Genomic DNA, 18,068 nt, shown 5'->3' with positions numbered 1-18,068 from the left:
CAAGCAGAGGGAGGGTCTGAAAGTCAGGGGCAGGGGTGCAGGAGGTGGAGGGGGCACGATGCCACAGCTGTTGGTTCCCTGCCTCGTCCCCCTGGCCTCACTGCTGTTTCACAATACCAACAGCTGTCTAAGGAATGTTCTGGTGACTCTCAGCTGAGTGCTTTTCTCTGTTGATGAAAAGAAACTCAAAATACCAGGGAAGTTAATTTCTCCGGAGCAGCCCTCTGCCGAGGCGGGCCAAGGGTTTATTGATCAACACGCATTCAGGGCACATCTCAGGCATGTTCTAGTCCAGTGACGCCCAGTGGAAATAAAACGTGAGCCTCAAACGTGAGCTTCACGTGTAATTTCAGATTTTTGAGTCGTCACACTGAAAAAGGTAAAAAGAAACAAGTGAAAATAACTTCATATTTTATGTAACATAATATCTCAAAAATATCAGCATTTCAACATATAATCAATATAAAAATTATATTAGATATTTTACCCTCTTCTTTTTTCCACACTGAGTGTTTAAAATTTGTGTGTATTTCACACTCAGATTTCAGGTGCTCCCTGGCATTGTGTGGCGCGGGATTGCAGGATTTTGTGCCCTCACCCGGAGGCCCCCAGTAGGGCTGAGCCCTGATTGTCCGAGGCAGAACTTTCTCATTAACACACTAAGTGGTGCTTGCCCTCCCTTTTCCTGTCTCACTTCCCTGCTCCCCCTTGGTGCTTCCCGGGATTATCTGTCAAATTAAGTACTTGCACTCAAACCTTTGTCTCAGTGTCTTTTTTTGAGAAAATTCAGCAGGAGACAAGGACTCTGCTTCCTTCTTATAAAACATAAAGCCCAGGGCAAAATTTCAATTAAAATATAAATTGCTAAACTCACGCATAGGGTATCTTATTATTTGAAAGAACTAGATGTTGAAAAAAGACTTGAAGTGGTCACCCTGTCTTAGATGAAATTCCAGGAATTTAATATTAATGCTTGCACTTTGCATGCATCCTGCTCACATGAGTATCCTTGGCGTGTCCTTCAGCCACGGGGAGGAGTGCCCTTTCAGCCAGAGAGTTCCAGGCACCTATCTTGCTAAGGATCGTTTGCCTAAAGTGACATAAGTACACATTTCTAGGCAAAGGGAGTTGACTTCTTAATGAGATGCAGCTAGCTCCCCGAACCACTGAGGGATTTCCGGGAAATCGTTATTAATGCCAATGCAGAACCCACAAGGTTGGAGTTGGCATTTGAGCTTTGGGGGCCTTAATTTGATCATCATTTCTGATTTCAGTCCCGCCAAGCATCCTGGAGGTTTGTCTCCAGCAGGCGGCTGCCGCTGCTCACATGACCCTCAGGGGCCCAAAGGCGCTGAGTCACATCACCCTCAGGGGCCCAGAGGCGCTGAGCCCCTCAAGCCGGACAGCTGCCCTCCATCCCCTGAGAGCTCAGTGCTGAAATCACCGTGGGTTTTGTGCCCGACGGGTCCGTGGAGGGCCAGCTGGTCTTGCCGAGTATTGGTGAGCCGGCTGCCTTCCACAGAGTCCCTCACTCCAGTGTGCTTGTCCCTGAGAGTCTGATTCAGCCTCCTAAGACCATTCACTGCCAGCCTGCCCTCTGCCCCACATCACGTCTTGTCCTCATGCAAGTAGAAATGCTGGAGGGATTTTTAAGAATACAGTGGACACTAGTGAAGTGCTGTTTAGTTGAATCAGCCAGCCAACAAATGCTGATAAATAATAATTTGAACATCAGATACCAGGGAGATGCTAGGAAATGTACCCTCTGGGCGGGATGGGAGGGGGCAAATTTAAAGAGTTTGCAGATTTCTTTGGTATAAATACACCTACCATGTTCAAGCTACCAAACATGAGGCCAGCAAACATACGAGTTGAGGAGAGAGAGGAACAGTCAGCTGGTGCAAGCTGTCCCCAGTACCCCCAGCACACCTCTGCCGAGCCAGGTTTTAAATGAGCATGCACTTTGTGCCGATCGCTCAACATACATGAACTCAATCTTAAGACACGCAGCAACTCTAAAAAGCAGGGACTGGTGTTATCCAAGGCTTAAGGGGGATTAGTTCCCTGCTTATATGGCAGAGACGGAATCCAGGTGTGTAGGTCTAACCCTACAAAGCTCATATTCTTAACTCCTGTGCTCTGGTCTCCAGACTCAGATAGTCAGGGGAGGCAGGAGTGTATCAGATGGTATCAGACAAGGTCATTCTCAAGGAGACGCTCTGCCCCCTGGAGGTGGTAGAAACCGACTGGCCTAAATTCCTACGATCCTTTTTAAGTCCTTTAATTCTTTTTCTTAATCCTAGCATAGTCAATGTTTCCCCATGGCCTTCCATTTCCAAGACCAGGCACTCTTGAAATGGACCCCAGCCCAAGCTCCAGGGACAGAAAACCAGCCGCCCTTGTGGCCAGTCAGGATCACAGCTGAGTTCCTCAGCGGGCAAAGCCATGCTCTGGGCAAAACTCCAGCGTTGCAGCCTCTGCCAGGAACAGAGGCAACACAGACACTGTGATACACTGTCAAGGAGAAGCCTGGGGTGCTTTTGAGGACTGTTCCTCCAGCTTCCCCAGGCTCAGAGGGAAAATTGTCCCCGGCTGAACCACAAGCAGAAATATGGGCACAGAGGCCCTATGTACCTGTGGCTTGCAACTGAGCGTCCCAATGGGCATCATAAAGCGATCCTATACGGTATCACAGACAACTGCTCACACCTAACGTGTGCAAATGCCCACTGGCCACCCCAGGAGCGCCCTGCAACTTCCTCAGAAACACAGCACTAGCTCTTTTGGGGTATGTGAATAGCTCAAAAATGTCGGCAAGTAAATGTCTTTTTAAATCTTTCCCACTCCCCAAGAATTTCTATTTAGGTGGAAAATCAAGAATTAAGTATTTAGTGCTCAAAAGCTCACTTTCAGGGAATGCTGGCTTGGAGTCGCACTCCCAGCATTGGGAATGCGCCTCTCGGTCCCAGGCATAGACGTTGCGTGCCAGGACTGGAAGCGTTAGAATCTTCTCCCAGAGGTACAGCAAGTGTCGCTCTGCTCATTTTACAAATCCCTTTGAGCCCAGCATCTGTGCTTAGTGGGCTGTTCCAAGCAGCTCGTTTCTGTTTTTGCTGAACCCATTCCGAAGGGTCAACATCCATCTCACACCTGTGACAGAAATTTGGAAAAGTTGCTAATGTAGTCGTTGGCAACATTTTTCACCCCGGTCGTGGTAACGACCTTAGATGTGACTGAGTTGCAATCACAGAAAGGCTAACCTAGCACCCAAAAACCTTTATAGTCCATAATGCCAGAGTTTTTAATAGCACATCTATCAAATGCATTTGTTTTGTTCTGTTCCTTTTATAATAAATGGGGAAAGAAAAATGAGTCACTGTAACTCTGTAGTGTAGTTATAGAATCCTGGCATAGGTAACAGCTGCTAAGAGACTGAGAATTAGACACTAACCCCATTATAGCGAGGCTTTAAAGAAAGGCCTGGGTGAAGGGGAAATAGAATTTAGAATGAAATTCTCAAGGCAATGCGAGACACCAGTGACCCAAGAGAGATTGGAAAAGACGGGCGCCCTTTTCTCCTGGAACTTACATTCTCAGGGTAGGGGGTGGTTGAGGAGGGAGACATACAATAAAGACAGAAACAAGGGGACAAGATAGCTTCAGATACACCAGGTGATGGGTTTGAGAGAGACTTTCCTTGCAGGATCCCTTCAGATTAAGTAGTCAGGGAAGGCCTTTTTTAGGGGCTGAATTTGATCTGAGATTAAAAAATGAGAAGGAGGTGGACATATGAGTGTGTGTGTCAGAGGAAAATAAGAGGAGCAGGTGCAAAGGTCCTGAGGCAGGAACCAGTATAGAACAAACTGAGGAAATGACTAAAGGGAGCTAACAAAGCTAAAGCCAAGGAGCATGTGGGAGATGAGGCTGGTATGGTAGGTGGAGCTCAAGTAACATGTCCTGAGCCACGGAGCTGGATTTAGATCTTATTCTAAGAGCAATGGGTTTTAAACAGGCAGCAACATGATCTGGTTTATGTTTAAAAGATAACTCTGGCTGCTACATGGAGAATGGATTATGGGGAGATTAGAAAGCCAGAAGTTAGAATTCAAAAGGGTTGTTGTAGTAACCCAGGTAAGAGATGCTGCTGGCTTGGACTAGAATGATGATTGCAAAGAATGAGCACAGAGGATGAATATGGGATATATTTTGGAGCAGAGCTAATGGGACTTATCATGGTGAGACTGCTTTGTTAGAAAAGTAATTGAAGAGAAATATTAAGGATAATATCTCGTTTTTTGGCTTAAGTTTCTGAGTAGACAATAACACCCTCTCTTGAGATGCGGAATACTGTGGGGAGAACAGGTTTGCAGGCATCAAGAGTGTTGCTCTGGCTGTGTTGTTTGAAATGCTTCATGGGATTGTTTACATAAGTTTGAATGCCTGATGGGAGCTGAGTAAAGGGAGGTCATTAGGGCCGGGAAGAGTGGGGCACAGTTAAATATCGGCCTTGAAAGGACAACGGGGAGGTGGTAGTTACAGGACCCAGGAGACAGAGGGCCATGAGGAGAAGGCCACCCAACAGGAGCCATGACCTCAGATGGAGGGAGACAGTCAGCCCTGAAAGATACTGGTCGCCCGGGAAATAAATGCCCTGCGCTCCCCATTGGCTGAATCTATAGGAAGCCAGATAGCTGGGGAGTTTGTTGGTGCAGTCCAGAGAGACCAGTTTCCCAGAGCACAGTGCAGGGGACTGGGGGAGGGGAAGGGTGGAACATGGGTCTCCAGGGGCAAACAGAAGACATCAGTCCAGATGCAAAACAAGATGCCATGTGGGCAACTGAAGACAGAAGCTTGGAACTCCACAGAGATCAGGACTGGAGATATAAGCTAGTGTCCAGTATTCCAATGGGATGAATTTCAGAGATACTTTTCCTGAAACTGTCTTCGGAATTTAAATTTCTAGCCTCCTCGGATAGAATTGGTGGGGAGTAGGGCACTGAGAAAAATGGGAAGCATAATAATTTAATCAGGGGAATGTAGAAGTTGTTAAGAAGCTGGATTACCAAGGAAATCTGTTAAATAGAAGGAGGCTAATTTGAAACATCTCCCACCCAATGCCCCCCAAAAAGAGGAAGTTGCAGCTACTTTGAGGACTAAGACGAAATTGCACAATGACAACTGTCAATTAATCTATGAAGTTTTAAATTAAACTCTCCTGGAGAAAAATAATAATAATAATTTATGGTTGTTTCATGGAGAATTTTTTACTTAAAAAAAAAGCACTTATGATTTCACATTTGTGTGAATGATTAATGATAAAAAAATGTTTCCGCTTAAGCTCTAGGTGTTAAGTCCATGTTCATTGGAGAAGCATACGTCTTTGCCAAAGTTAAGCTCAGCCATGATGACAGATAAACCTGCAATTAAGCTTCACTGTATGTGTGGGTTTACTAAAACAAACAAACAAACAAACAAAAAACAAAAACAAAAACTTTAAAGTGTGAACGTAATTTTGAACCCTACTAGTAAATATTTAAATAGGAACGTATTGAATCTTTATCTTTCCAGAGGGGCTAGAGCCAAAAGACCTCTCTCCACCCCACAAGAAGAGCAAAGCCAAGAAGCCAGAATGCCCCAAAGACTCTAATGAGGGTAAGTCTGGTTCCTCCTTTCTTTAAAAACATGATGCCATGAAAAGAAATGTCTATTTAATTTTTAAACTATATCTAGGCTCTCACGTTCAGGTATTTCTAAGCATTCAAATGTAACCTGGCAATTCTTTATCCTTTCTGAATATGTTTACTGTCCCCTGAATATGAGGACAAAATAATCAGATTCAGGTTTAATTTGTGAAGGTAATAATCAAATGTGAAAAATTACTTTCTCAATGTGATGTACATTCCGTTCTTGGAAAGTGCGAAGTTGTGGGTAGTGCTTACCAGTTAGGTGCCCTGAGGTCACGTAAGGATGACGGTCCAGGTCTGTGCATGTCTTCCTGTCTTATTGGTATCATCTGATTTCCTCATGAACACATTCTGAGTCCAGAATCAAACCTTGGGTGATGGAAATGCTTCCTGTCTTCAGTGTTCTCTTCCCCTTTCTAGAAACCAGTGTGTCTTTGCAGTTATCCATTGCATGGGTGGGCCCCACTGGGCTCAGTTTTATGAAGAAATGGTGTTCTCTCTTACTTACAACACTAGTACGCTTACAAGACATGCAAATTTTTCATTTAAAATGTTATTTTTAGGTATTTTGAAATGTGAGCCTCTAATCTAAGGGTATGCATAAACTTCTAAAAGGGGGGTGTATTTGTGTCACCTACTTTCTTGCTTGGAGCCGCACTTCATGCCCTGGGAGATGGAGAGTACGATGCTACTGACGGTGTCAGCTTGGGTCTTTAGGGAAGGACACGCCAAGACGAAGCAGAAGTGCAGGGCACATACTGGGTGAAAGCCTGTGAAGGATAACGGGCGGAGGAGCTGGGGCGGGGGCAGCAGGTGAAAGGGGAAGAGGAGAGGAGGCAGGTGAGCTGGGAAGAGCCTCAGTCCTCAGCGCTTGTCAAGGACCGGACACGGCAGGAGTCTGGCACTGGGCGGGAATGGCTGGGCTCTGGGGTCCCCTTCCCCCGCTGGCTCGCTGGCTGCAGGCAGCTTGGGAAGAAAGTGGCACGCACACCGTGCTGCAGGGATCCCAGAAGTGTGGCCGCTGGATGCTGTCAGCTGACTTCACTCCCAGCAGCAGGTCCTCTCTTGAAGGGAGACCTAGGGCAGCTCACGTCTGTGACTGCACAGCATCTGTGTGAGTGTCAGCTTCTAAATCATAAATAATGATGCTCCCTGCACCCTCATCCGTGTTCAGAACCAACGGAGAAGGTGAAGCTGTAAGAAAGTTGAAATCAAAAAACATTAGCTTCAGCCCTAATGAAGTTAGACCAGAGCATCTGGTTGCGCTGCCCCCAGCGGGGTTTCCTAATGCTGGATTTCACTCCTGGACATGAAGGACTTCACCTCTCTCCTTATGAGCAAGTACCGCTGTCCAGGGTCTGCCTGGACAGAGGCTGCCCTGGTGAGCCTGTGTTATTATATAGGGAAGAATAAACCAGGACACGTCCCCTCTGTAGCCAGCTGGATCTGAGAGAGACCAGATAGTATGTGCAAAGGCCCTGGGCCAGCTCAGCTTTCCACCAGTGATGGCTGTTATAATTACTGTCGTCAGGACCATGATAAGGTGTGCACTGTCCTAATTCATTGAAATGTGCTTGGAAGTTTAAATCATATGGAGAAGAATGCTTAGAACCACGGAAAAGGCCACCAGCTCTGTCTAGTGCAAGGTGACAAGCTTTGTTAGGGTCTGATTGGGAGAGTAGCTGGGGTTCCACCTGCTACTATTATTAGGTCATTTCCTGGGCAGTGTCTGAAAGGCCATGATTGGGAGATGGATTAGGGGCAAAACAAGTGTTGCCTTTTCCCTGGAGAGTCTCTACCTCACTGAGTGGTTCCCATCACGTGCATGATTCGCATCAAAAGTTGTTTTCCAGAACCTTAGTCTGCTGTCTTTTCCAATTGTCACATGGGGGCTGTAAACTGCAGCAAGCCTGTCACCTTAGCTAACAGGGGGATCCTTCCCCATTATTTCTTCAAATGTGTGAAAACTTATTTACTTCCTAAATAATTTGCCTTGCTGAGGAACATCATTTCATAACCCTAATATGACTAAGTAACATGGCTTCATCTCACCGAAATATGAGATCCCAGAAACTGTTCTGAGTCACACAAATGCCATCCCTGTGGCCTTGTTACCAGGGGCGGTTGGTCTGTGATGTCGTGATGAAACACAAAACCATTTCTTCCTCAGAAACATGGGAACTGTGCATTTGTTCCTAAAATGCCTTCAGAGACTTAGAAGTAAACGTTGCTGAGGGAGGGAGCATAATCTGAGCTGCCAGTGTTGGATGATTCTGCGACGGGGCACTCAATGGTTACCAGTGTTTCCAGAATAAACCATGTCCTGAATTCAGGTGTTGTGTTCTTGCATATGTCTCACTTGGTCTCATAATTCAGTTACAATCATTCTTTCCTACTGGATATTCAAGTGGACTAGTGTATCACTGGGCAGAAGGTAATGTGGATCATGACTTCTCTGTAGTCTTCTCATTTAGGTTATCCATCCTTTTCCAACTTGGTCATCTCTCTACCAATATTTTTTAGTAAGAGAAGTTTCTGGTACTTTTATTTAGAGATCACTCAGCTTAATTCCCCATCACTGGCCTTATCTCACTTCTCTCCTACCTTTGGTTCCCGGCCTCCAACCTTACAGGCACTGCTGATCATCTCAACCCACCCTTAACCTGCATTCTTGGGCAGGGCCATAGAGTAGGAACACAAAGTCACTTGGGTTTCCCAGCATATATAACCATAAGAACTGTATTTTTGATCCAGAAGAAGAATTTTGAGAGCACATCGTCAAATTTTCTCATTTCACAGAACTGGTTTTAAAATAGACTCTAAATAGTTCTTTAACTTGCCCAAGTCCATGTCGTTTGTTAATGTCAAAATCTTTTCTTTTCTGTTTTCCTTCCTTCCTTCCTTCCTTCCTCCCTTCTTTCCTTCCTTCCTTCTTTTCTCTCTTTCTCTCTCTCTCTCTTTCTCCCTTTCTCCCTTTCTCTCTTTCTTTCTTTCTAAAACACAATTTCTCTAATCGTTTTCCCTTTCTCTCTTCTGGAAATTAGAATTAGTTTTGTTGAAGGAGAAAATATCGCCACGATTATAGCTTTGACTGAAGCTTTATTACATCAGCAAACATTTCACTAAAGTATGGAACATCAAATTTAAAAAGTCAAACAATTTCTGAAATTATTTATTTGTGTTGTTTATACTGTGGACTCTAAAGTTTTATTATCATTATTTTGATTGAAATTTCATGGACTGCAGTATGCTTTGATTTGACCCACTGCAGCGCAATGCCAAGAATGAGATGATTAGCAATTTTATACTGCTAATTGATTGTCTGGCATCTGATATAAATGATAATGCTATCCATAAACCAGCAACTCATAGGCAAAATTGTTTGAAAAAGAAACGCCTGGTTAACACCCATTCCAACAATTCCAACTCCCGATAATTTAGATCAGTTTTATTTCTTACAAAATATTTAATTGAAAGAATATCATTATAAAAAACTTAGCACCTATTTAAAAAAAAAACATGACTTTTCTCACCTTCTTTCCTTCATCCTTTGCAAGTAAGTCCTCTAGAAGTTTCATTAGTGAAAAATCTCTCAAGCTTTTTTGTCTGAAAAATGTTATTTTGTGCTTTTCTTTTTTAAAGGCAATTTTACTGTGCAAAAATTCAAGGTTAATGGTTATTTTCTTGCAACATTTTAAATATATTTGCCCATAGTTTTATCAATTCTGTACTTGTTAAGAATTCTGATTGCCGTATCTTTTTTCAGGTGACTATCTTTTCTCTCTGGCTGCCTTGACAATCTGCTCTTTATCTTTGCTGCTCCTCAGTTTTACTATGATGTGCTTCTGTGTGGGTTTCTCTTTATCCTTCTTAGGATTTGTTGTGCTTCTTGGATACGAGAATGGGCGTCCTTCATTAGTGCTGAAAGTGTTTCGCCTATTGCCTCACCAAGTGTTGGTTCTCTGCTACCTTCTGTTTGTTCTTTCTCTGTCCTTCATGACTCAACCTACCTTTCTGTTTCACTGTGACTCTTTGATGTTTTCTGTTTTATGGTTTTGTTTGTTTGTTTGTTTGTCATTCAATTTGCTAATTTCTCTTCAATTTTATTTACTCTGATGTTTAACTCTTTTTTGAGTTTCTCATTTCAGGTATTTATAATGTTCATTTTTACAGGTTTTATTTGGTTCTTTTTTCAAATATACCCGATCATTCTTTAATTAATACATGAAATGTCTTTTAAAAATAATCTGTATCTGAAATTTCATTATCTCCATTCTGTGTAAGTCAAATTCTGCAGTTTATTTTTTCTGAAGACTCATGCCTATGGTTATTTCCTTCTACATTTTGTCTTTTTGACCACCACATTCATTGGATTTTTATTTGTGGGAATTTTTTGAAGTTGGATTAAATGCTTATTTATTTTCTATTTGTTTTCTGAAATACCTAAAGATACTGCCAATTTGGGAACACCTTAAACTACATATTTGGCTTTAAGTTTTATTTTTTGTTTTGTTTGCTATTTGTCCTCAAGCTCACATTAGTGTGTGTATACAATTAAAAATCTCAACAGAGAGTTGTTCCTTCCTTTTTTCCTCTCCAACCAATGCTAACACTGAGACAGCAAATTTCCCACCATTTTCAGAACCAAAGCTTGGGCCCCCATTTCACCTCACATATTGGCTCATTCAAACCCAAGTTACAGCCAGTGTTTCTCAGTGAGTAGTCTTGTACCTGTATTACCAACATCACCTGGGAACTTGTCAGCACTACACATTCTAGGGCCCCATCCCAGACCTACTGAATCAGAAACCCTGAGGTGGGACCCAATAATATGTGTTCTTAAAAGCCCTCTGAGCATTCGGATGCATGCTCAAGTCTGAGAACCACTGTCCTAGGGTCTAGACCATCTGGGATCGGCAAATGCTTCAAAGCAAACAATAATCTCAGTGCTTGTTTACTAGTCTTGATTCAATATCATTCATCATTTCTGGCTTCTTAGAAGTTCATTATAAAAGCACCAGTTCAGCCACGTATTCAGGAACCTGGAGGTCGTCACTCTAAGTGAAGTGAGGCAGAAAGAGAAAGAAAAATAAACAACAAGTTCATACTGTACAGCACAGGGAAATATATTCAGTATCTTGTAGTAACCTATGGTGAAAAAAATATGAAAATGAATATATGTATATTCATGTATGACTGGAGCATTGTGCTGTACACCAGAAACTGACACAATATTGTAAACTGACTATACTTCAATAAAATATATTAAAAAATTAAATTTAATTTAAAAAAAGAATCAAATGGAGAGGTAGGGTGATAAATAGATTAGATGATGATTATAGAGAGATAGGAAGAAAGAATACATAAATGGTAGATACACATATCAATGGATATCTACAAATACACAAATAAAATACATATATACATATCTACAAATGCGTGTACATACATACCTACATATATAACACATAGTCTGGAGTGATACATATCAAAGTGACCTCAGGAGTTATCTTCCAGGAATGGAGAAGAGGTAGGAGCAGACTTTGCAGAATGTAATCTTCAACTTTCTTAATTTATGTATAATACAAATATATATATGGCAAGAATTATTTTATATTTATAAAACTAAAACATGTTTTTATTAAAAAAACTTAAAAGACTTTATGCTTCTCAAAAACTCAGTGGCAAGTTTAGAGGGGGAATTTTCTCCATACATTCGACTAAAGCCGCCAGTGGTTTTCGGTGATGAATGCTATTTTTCCATCGTATTTTCACAGAAAGCATGAGCGCTTTGACTCTTGCTGTACAATTGCTTCTACATAGAATATTCAACAAGCCTGCATAAGGTGGTCATTCTTCAGGAAACCAAGCCCTTGCAGTGCTAAATCAAGCAGCCCTCTACTGCACTTTAAAATATTAATGATCTCTTTTGTCAGAAAAAATTATATGTGGAAACTAGAAAGTACCACACAAGTGTGAAGGATCTAATGTGGCTATCAGAAGTATTATTATTACTGTTTTTTACTAAAAATAAATTTTTTTCTGCATCCATGAACTATTGGTGGAATGCACTTTGTGTTTCCTGAGAGGCAGAATTTTCTCTCTGCCCTATTAAGTTCTCTGCATTATTAAAGTACCATGTGATGTGCTGTTTTGTGAGGGGCTGGACAGAAGGGACATTCTCTCTTTCAGGATGCCATGCAGCAGTTCATGTATGATATTCATAAGCATGATCTTTAATTTAATTTTTTTGACAAGCGCAGTGAAGGGTAAAATCAGGCACTCATCATTTTGACTTTTTCATCACTCAAACGAGCTCAGTGATTGACCAGCTTTTCAAAAAAAAAAAAAAAAGAGAGAGAAAATAAAGCAGGACTGAGGAAAAGGAAAAGGAGTTTTCTCATGAAGAAAAGTGTTGTTTTATCCTCTCGACCTGAACATACCAAGAATTTAAGCAGAATGTAAATTTCTATGGTAGAAATCAGAATACAGTAAAAGCCTGTGTCACCATCTTGCTTTAATTACAGTCTTTGCAGTCTGCTTGCGTCAGGGCCACTCTGAGCTATCCCGCTGCCGCAAATTGGTAGGGGGACCCAATTTGCAGCAAATTAAAAGAGTCTATTTAATTTTCAGTCGCTCTCTCCACATTTACCCATCAGAGCCGTGGTCATGACCATGGTGTCCTGTTTCAGGTTCAGTCTAGGATTTTGAATGGGACTTCGAGAATGTGGCCATTGAGGCATTTTCCACAGTGAGAAGGGCGGAACCTATCTGCAGCATAACCATGGGTCCCAAGAGACCCGGAATGACCCTATTTGTGCCTGCTGTCCTTGGCACAGTATTAGCAATGTTCCGTTCACTCTCGGAGGTGACAACATACGGCCCCTCCTACCCATAGAGAAAGAGTTCAAATAGAGGGTGGACATTTGTCATTTGTGAACTTTTGAATGATGGCCATTCTAGCTGGTGTGAGGTGATACCTCATCGTAGTTTTGATTTGCATTCCTCTGATAATTAGGGATATTGAGCATTTTTTCATGTGCCTATTGATCATTTGTATTTCTTCCTTGGGAAATTGCTTGTTTAGGTCTTCTGTCCATTTTTGGATTGGGTTGTTTGTTTTTTCTTATTAAGTCATATGAGCTGCTTATATATTCTGGAGATCAAGCCTTTGTCAGTGTCATCTTTTGCAAAAATTTTCTCCCATTCCATAGGTTGTCATTTTGTTTTGTTTATGGTTTCCTTTGCTGTGCAGAAGCTTGTAAGTTTAATTAGGTTTCATTTGTTTATTCTTGCTTTTATTTCTATTGCTTGGGTAGACTGCCCTAAGAGAACATTTTTGAGATGTATGTGAGATAATGTTTTGCCTATGTTTTGTTCTAGGAGGTTTATTGTATCTTGTCTTATGTTTAAGTCTTTGATCTTGTGGTAGCTCACAGCAAAAAAGAGTGTGACAATGAATATATGTATTTTCATGTATAACTGAAAAATTGTGCTCTACACTGGAAATTGACACAACATTGTAAACTGACTAGAACTCAATGAAAAAAGTTAAAACAAAAATAAAAATTAAAAATATATACAAATACATAAATATTAGAAATAAAGAAAAATAGCAAATATAAAAACAAACAAACAAAACAAATAGAGCATGGACAGAGCTCTCCATGGCCAGGTTCTACTTCCCTACTTAGATGGTATTTCTAACTGGAAAGTCAGTTTCCTCATTAAACGGAGGAGAAATACCTACCTTGTGGACTCTTTAGGAAGATTTAAACAAGGTGATATCTGGAAGCTACTGGGAGTAATCTCTGGACAGAAAATCCAGTGAAAGAGTATTGAATCTGAAACAGGAAGAGCTCCCTCCCACCAAAAACTCACCTACCTTGTTTGTTCACATGTGAAATTCCTTTTAATGTGGACAAAATAGTTTTGCAAGTAGAGGTAAGATTTTTAAATGCATTGACTGAATCTCACACCTCGCTAGACTTTTTCCTCTTCCCTCTCCCTCAGGTCTGCTCAGCGCCCTGCCTCCCTTCCACATCCATTCCTGCCCCAGATGGACTTGCTCCCAATCTGTCTTCTCATTCCTGGTCTCATTCCTTCAAGTCAAGATTCCCAAGAAACTGGTCTGCCCTACATGTTCATACAGCCTCTCTGCCCAGTCAGTCCTCAGCCTCCACTCACTGCCTCTAAAGCTTCATAAGGGGCACCAGGTTAGGTCAGGGGCGTGAGGGAGGAGGTGGACTCTGATTATTGGCTGTTAGCTGAGACCTGCCTCTGAGACATCCATTGTCCAGCCCCAGGGTCTCTGGAAGTTTGGTAACTCGGTTATTTCTGTAAGATGCTGGAAACAAGGATTTCTATTCTGAGGCTGGGCCTTGTTCCAACTGCCTGTGGTCTTGTGCTCCTGGATGAGTGTTTCTTAAACTGTGGCCAGGAGAACCCCTTGGAGGGTCCCCAAAGCCCATTCAGGGGAGCCACAAGGTCAAAATGAATCTCACATTAGAGCTATGCTCTCTGAAGTCTCCATTTCACCTGGAACATGGTGCAAATGTGTCCCCCTGGGATTATGCAAAGTAGTCATGGTGCCACAGAGATACCGCACGACGTCCTCCCTCCAACCACACCAGCCTAGCTCCCACCACCCAGATACAGCTTTTCGAAGTATTCACTCCACATACTTTTGTTAAAGGCCTGCTATTTAACAGTGTAGGAACTGTTCTAGGTACTGAAGACACACACGCTCTTCTTTCTTGGGGCTTTATGTTCTAGTGGGGGAGTGGTGGTGGCAGTCGATGGATTTTAAAACAATAGATGGAATATATATTAAGTCAAATGGTGGCCTATGCAGTATTATGTATCTACAGCTACCTGCAATTTTATCACAAAACTTAGCAGCTTAAAATAACAATAGCATTTATTATCTCAGACTTTCTACAGATCAGGAATTTGAGAGTGGCTTACCTTGATGGTTCCAGGTCAGAATATCCCATGATAGCATATGACATTCTAGGTCATAATGTCTAGGTCACAAGAGTGTGGTTTCTGCCTGGCTGTCTCTTGGATCACGTGCTCTGGGGTAAGGCAAGCTGCCATGTCCTGAGGGCACTCCAGCGGCACTGTGGGGAGATCTCCACAGCAAGGAACTGAGGCCTCCTGCCAACAGCAACCATCGATCTAAAACACATTGGCGTGAGCCATCCTGGCTGGAATCAGATCCTCTGGCCCCAGGCAAGCCTTCAGATGATTGCAAACCTGGGTGTCATCTTGACAACAACTTCCTGGGAGACCCCAAACCAAGTGTCACATAAGAAAACGAGACAGGGAAGAGGAAGTAGGGGATGTCCATGTGTGTATAAGTTGGCAGTGGTGGGGAGACGTAGGAGAAAGATGGGTTAAGTTTTCAAATATGCTGGACCTCACTGATTATTAAGCTGAAATTTGAGAATAAACCTGAAGAACATAAAAGAGTGAGCTGAGCAGACATCTGGGAAAAGAGTCCCAGGAAAGGAAACAGCAGGTGCCAAAGCCCTGATGAGAGAGGGGTCCGACTTATTCTAAGAAAATCAAGGAGGTCAGCGGGAATTACTGGACAGGTCACAGGGGCTGATCGCAGAGAGGAGATGACCCCACGCCTGAGTGTGTGTCAGAATCACCTCTGGCATGTTAAACCCGGTCTCAGATTCAGGAGATCTGGGATGCTCAAGAATTTGCATTTCTACTAGCTTCCCAGGAGATGCTGTGGCCTTGGACTCCACTTCTAGAGCCACTGCCCAGGACATGGTGGGCCACCATGAGAACTGTGGCTTTTTCTCTGAATGGAGTGAGAGGGGAAGCAGATAAGGCACGTGATCTTACTCACGTTTTAGAAGTAATCTGATGGTCGCGTTGATAATGGACGGGGTGGGGGGAGGGGCGGCTAAAGGTGGAAACAGTCGATTGGAGCAAGAAATCCTGGTGGCTTGTTCCAAGCAGCGTTGAAGGGCAGAGTGAGAATTGGTCTGAGTCTGGACACATTTTACAGGTGAAGTCAGCAGAGTTCACTGACATTGGCTGTGGCATCGACAGAGAGAGGGGAGTCAGGGATGAGTCTTTTCACCTTCTCTGCAGCTAACGAACCTAGACTAGAAGTTGGACCCTGCTTATACCTCATCCAGACTTTCTAGTAAAAAGAATTCTTCCCATCCGTACCCTTCGTCATGTCTGTCCAGGTAGTTCTGGCTCATGACCACCCTAGGAAAGCCTTGTTAACCCATCTTAAGGCTCAGTTTCCAATGAAGCAAAAGCAAAATATTCAAGAAAATTATCATAAATATCAGCAGAAAGAGAGAAAACACCAGTGTTAGTGAAGACGAGAACTCACAGGAAAGATTAGTTTTGACGATTTAGATATTGTGGATTCCAATGTATTCTCTTCCCAAGAGGTGTTTATTACTGTTGTTTTATTTTCAATCAGCAACTTCCCAGTTAATAGATGATCGTGGAATTGCTGCCATTTATGATTTCCAAGCGTAGGAGGGATGAAGGAAAGGCAGGAAGGATGGGAAAAAGGAAAAGAGAGGAGAAAAAGAAAGTAGAAGGGAGGGAGAGAAGAAGAAAAGAAAGGGAAGCTACAATTGCATGCCGGCGGAAGGAGCCTCAACTGGGAGGCAAGGCACCTGAATCCCGTTTTCATCTCTTAGGCACATGATCAAATTCTTCACCTAATATCCCTGGGGTCCCCTCTAGAGATCAAATTCTGTAATTCTCCATAACCATTAAATTCAGGGAAAACTGATTCTTTATGAGCTCTTTCCTTCATACCCAGTAAATATTCCCATCCTTAATTGAAAAGCTCTGAATCATGGGTTTCAATAGTCAGATAGGTCCCTGAGAACAACAGAGACCACCTCTCATTTCACAGCTGGGGAAAATTTCTTTTAAGAGTCCTCCAAAATTGTCTAGAGGACTCACTCACATGAAAGGTGATCCTAAGTTAGCGCCTAAAAAAACAAGGGAAAAGAACAGTTTATCAGGGCACATACAGTGGGTCTTTTAATAGTAGTGTTTTTAAGTATCTTTTTTTAAGTCTTACAGGTGTGAGTAATTCCAACCAAATGTGTTTTACTATTTGTCTATTTTGATTGCCAGAACTGAGGGGAGCGCATGCATCATTTATCATTTATAAAGATGCATTTATCCTTGTTTTGTTGAAAGCTCAGTCCCTGGGTTTATAGAGCTAAAACATTAGGATGACTTTTTTTTTCAGTCTTGGTACCATGCCTATAGGACATCTGACAGTTTGTAATATTAGATACTAATTTTTCAGCAGAGAAACGTTTTGTTTCGTCTTTAAGGCTAAGTATCGCTATTTGAACAGTATTGGATTTTCACATTAGATTTTTCACATTAGGATTTGGCCATTATATTTCAAAATTTCAATTTTCTGGTGTAACAAAGTTGTGCTTTCCTCCTATACCTGAGAGAGCCTTAAAACTGTCTGCCCCCACCAGAATTACCTGGACACGCGCCACACTCTCCTAATGCCTTGCCCACGCCTGCCTGTTCTCTCCTAACTCTGTCTCTCTGGACCCATTGGACACAGTCTTAGGAAATGACTACACCTCCGGGGATCGCCCTGCTTGAGGAATGATACACAGAAAGCCAGGGTACTCTATTCTCCTTAGACAAAAACTCTACAGATCCCTTGAATCACTTCTGAGTCCTCTTTCCTGAGAATTCCCCACTGATCGCTAACAATCTTTGCTGCTGTACAAAGAAAGCAGATGCCAGGTTTGGAAGGAAAGGTGCATAGGGATGGGGAGGCTGGTTCTAGAATAAGGGCTGAAAGGGGGACAGTTTTGCAGACTGCTTGGTGAAGGGTTACACACTGTGCTCTCGTGGAAACAGCTCACGCCCTCAGTCTAAAGCTGTCGCTGATAATGGAGGCTGAACATGTGGATTCCTGCCCCATTCCCAGCCCTCCTCCAAATCAGAAAGCTACATTTTAACTCAATGCAGTGCATCTTTGGAGCATCATTTTCATATGTACTCATTTTATACACAAACAACCTCAAACTTAGAGCAAATCTGCAAGTATGGTCAAAAGAACCATTTTATTCTTGAACCATTTCAGAGTAAGTGGCAGATGTGGTGCCCCGACCCTCAATTATTTCACTGTGTATTTTCTACCGACGTGCCCAGTAGTGCTAGATGAGCAGAATAAAAAGATGAAAATTAGAAAACGAATGTTGACACACTGCTTTCATTTTCAGACCCCATTTAAGTTTCACCAATTCCTCAATAACGCCCTTTATGCATCATTCTGTTGTCACGCCCCCACTCTCCTGTGGTTTGGAAGAGTTCCACAGCCTTCAGTGTGACTTTTCTCACCTTGACGCT

The 18,068-nt window shown here is 42.6% G+C and overlaps 1 protein-coding gene across 3 annotated transcripts in view; it reads left to right on the top strand.

Annotated features, from left to right (window-relative positions):
• MACROD2 (mono-ADP ribosylhydrolase 2) overlaps nucleotides 1-18,068 on the top strand; it is a 1,866,240-nt gene that overhangs the window by 1,713,625 nt on the left and 134,547 nt on the right. For all 3 annotated transcript variants that reach the window (XM_032461806.1, XM_032461805.1, XM_032461804.1), the window contains exon 11: nucleotides 5,569-5,652. In XM_032461806.1, coding sequence (XP_032317697.1) covers nucleotides 5,569-5,652 — 84 coding nt within the window. The remainder of the gene's footprint in view (nucleotides 1-5,568; nucleotides 5,653-18,068) is intronic.

Source organism: Camelus ferus, chromosome 19 (genome assembly GCF_009834535.1).
Source record: "Camelus ferus isolate YT-003-E chromosome 19, BCGSAC_Cfer_1.0, whole genome shotgun sequence".
Lineage (NCBI taxonomy): Eukaryota > Metazoa > Chordata > Mammalia > Artiodactyla > Camelidae > Camelus > Camelus ferus.
This window is presented reverse-complemented; position numbering and strand designations above follow the sequence as displayed.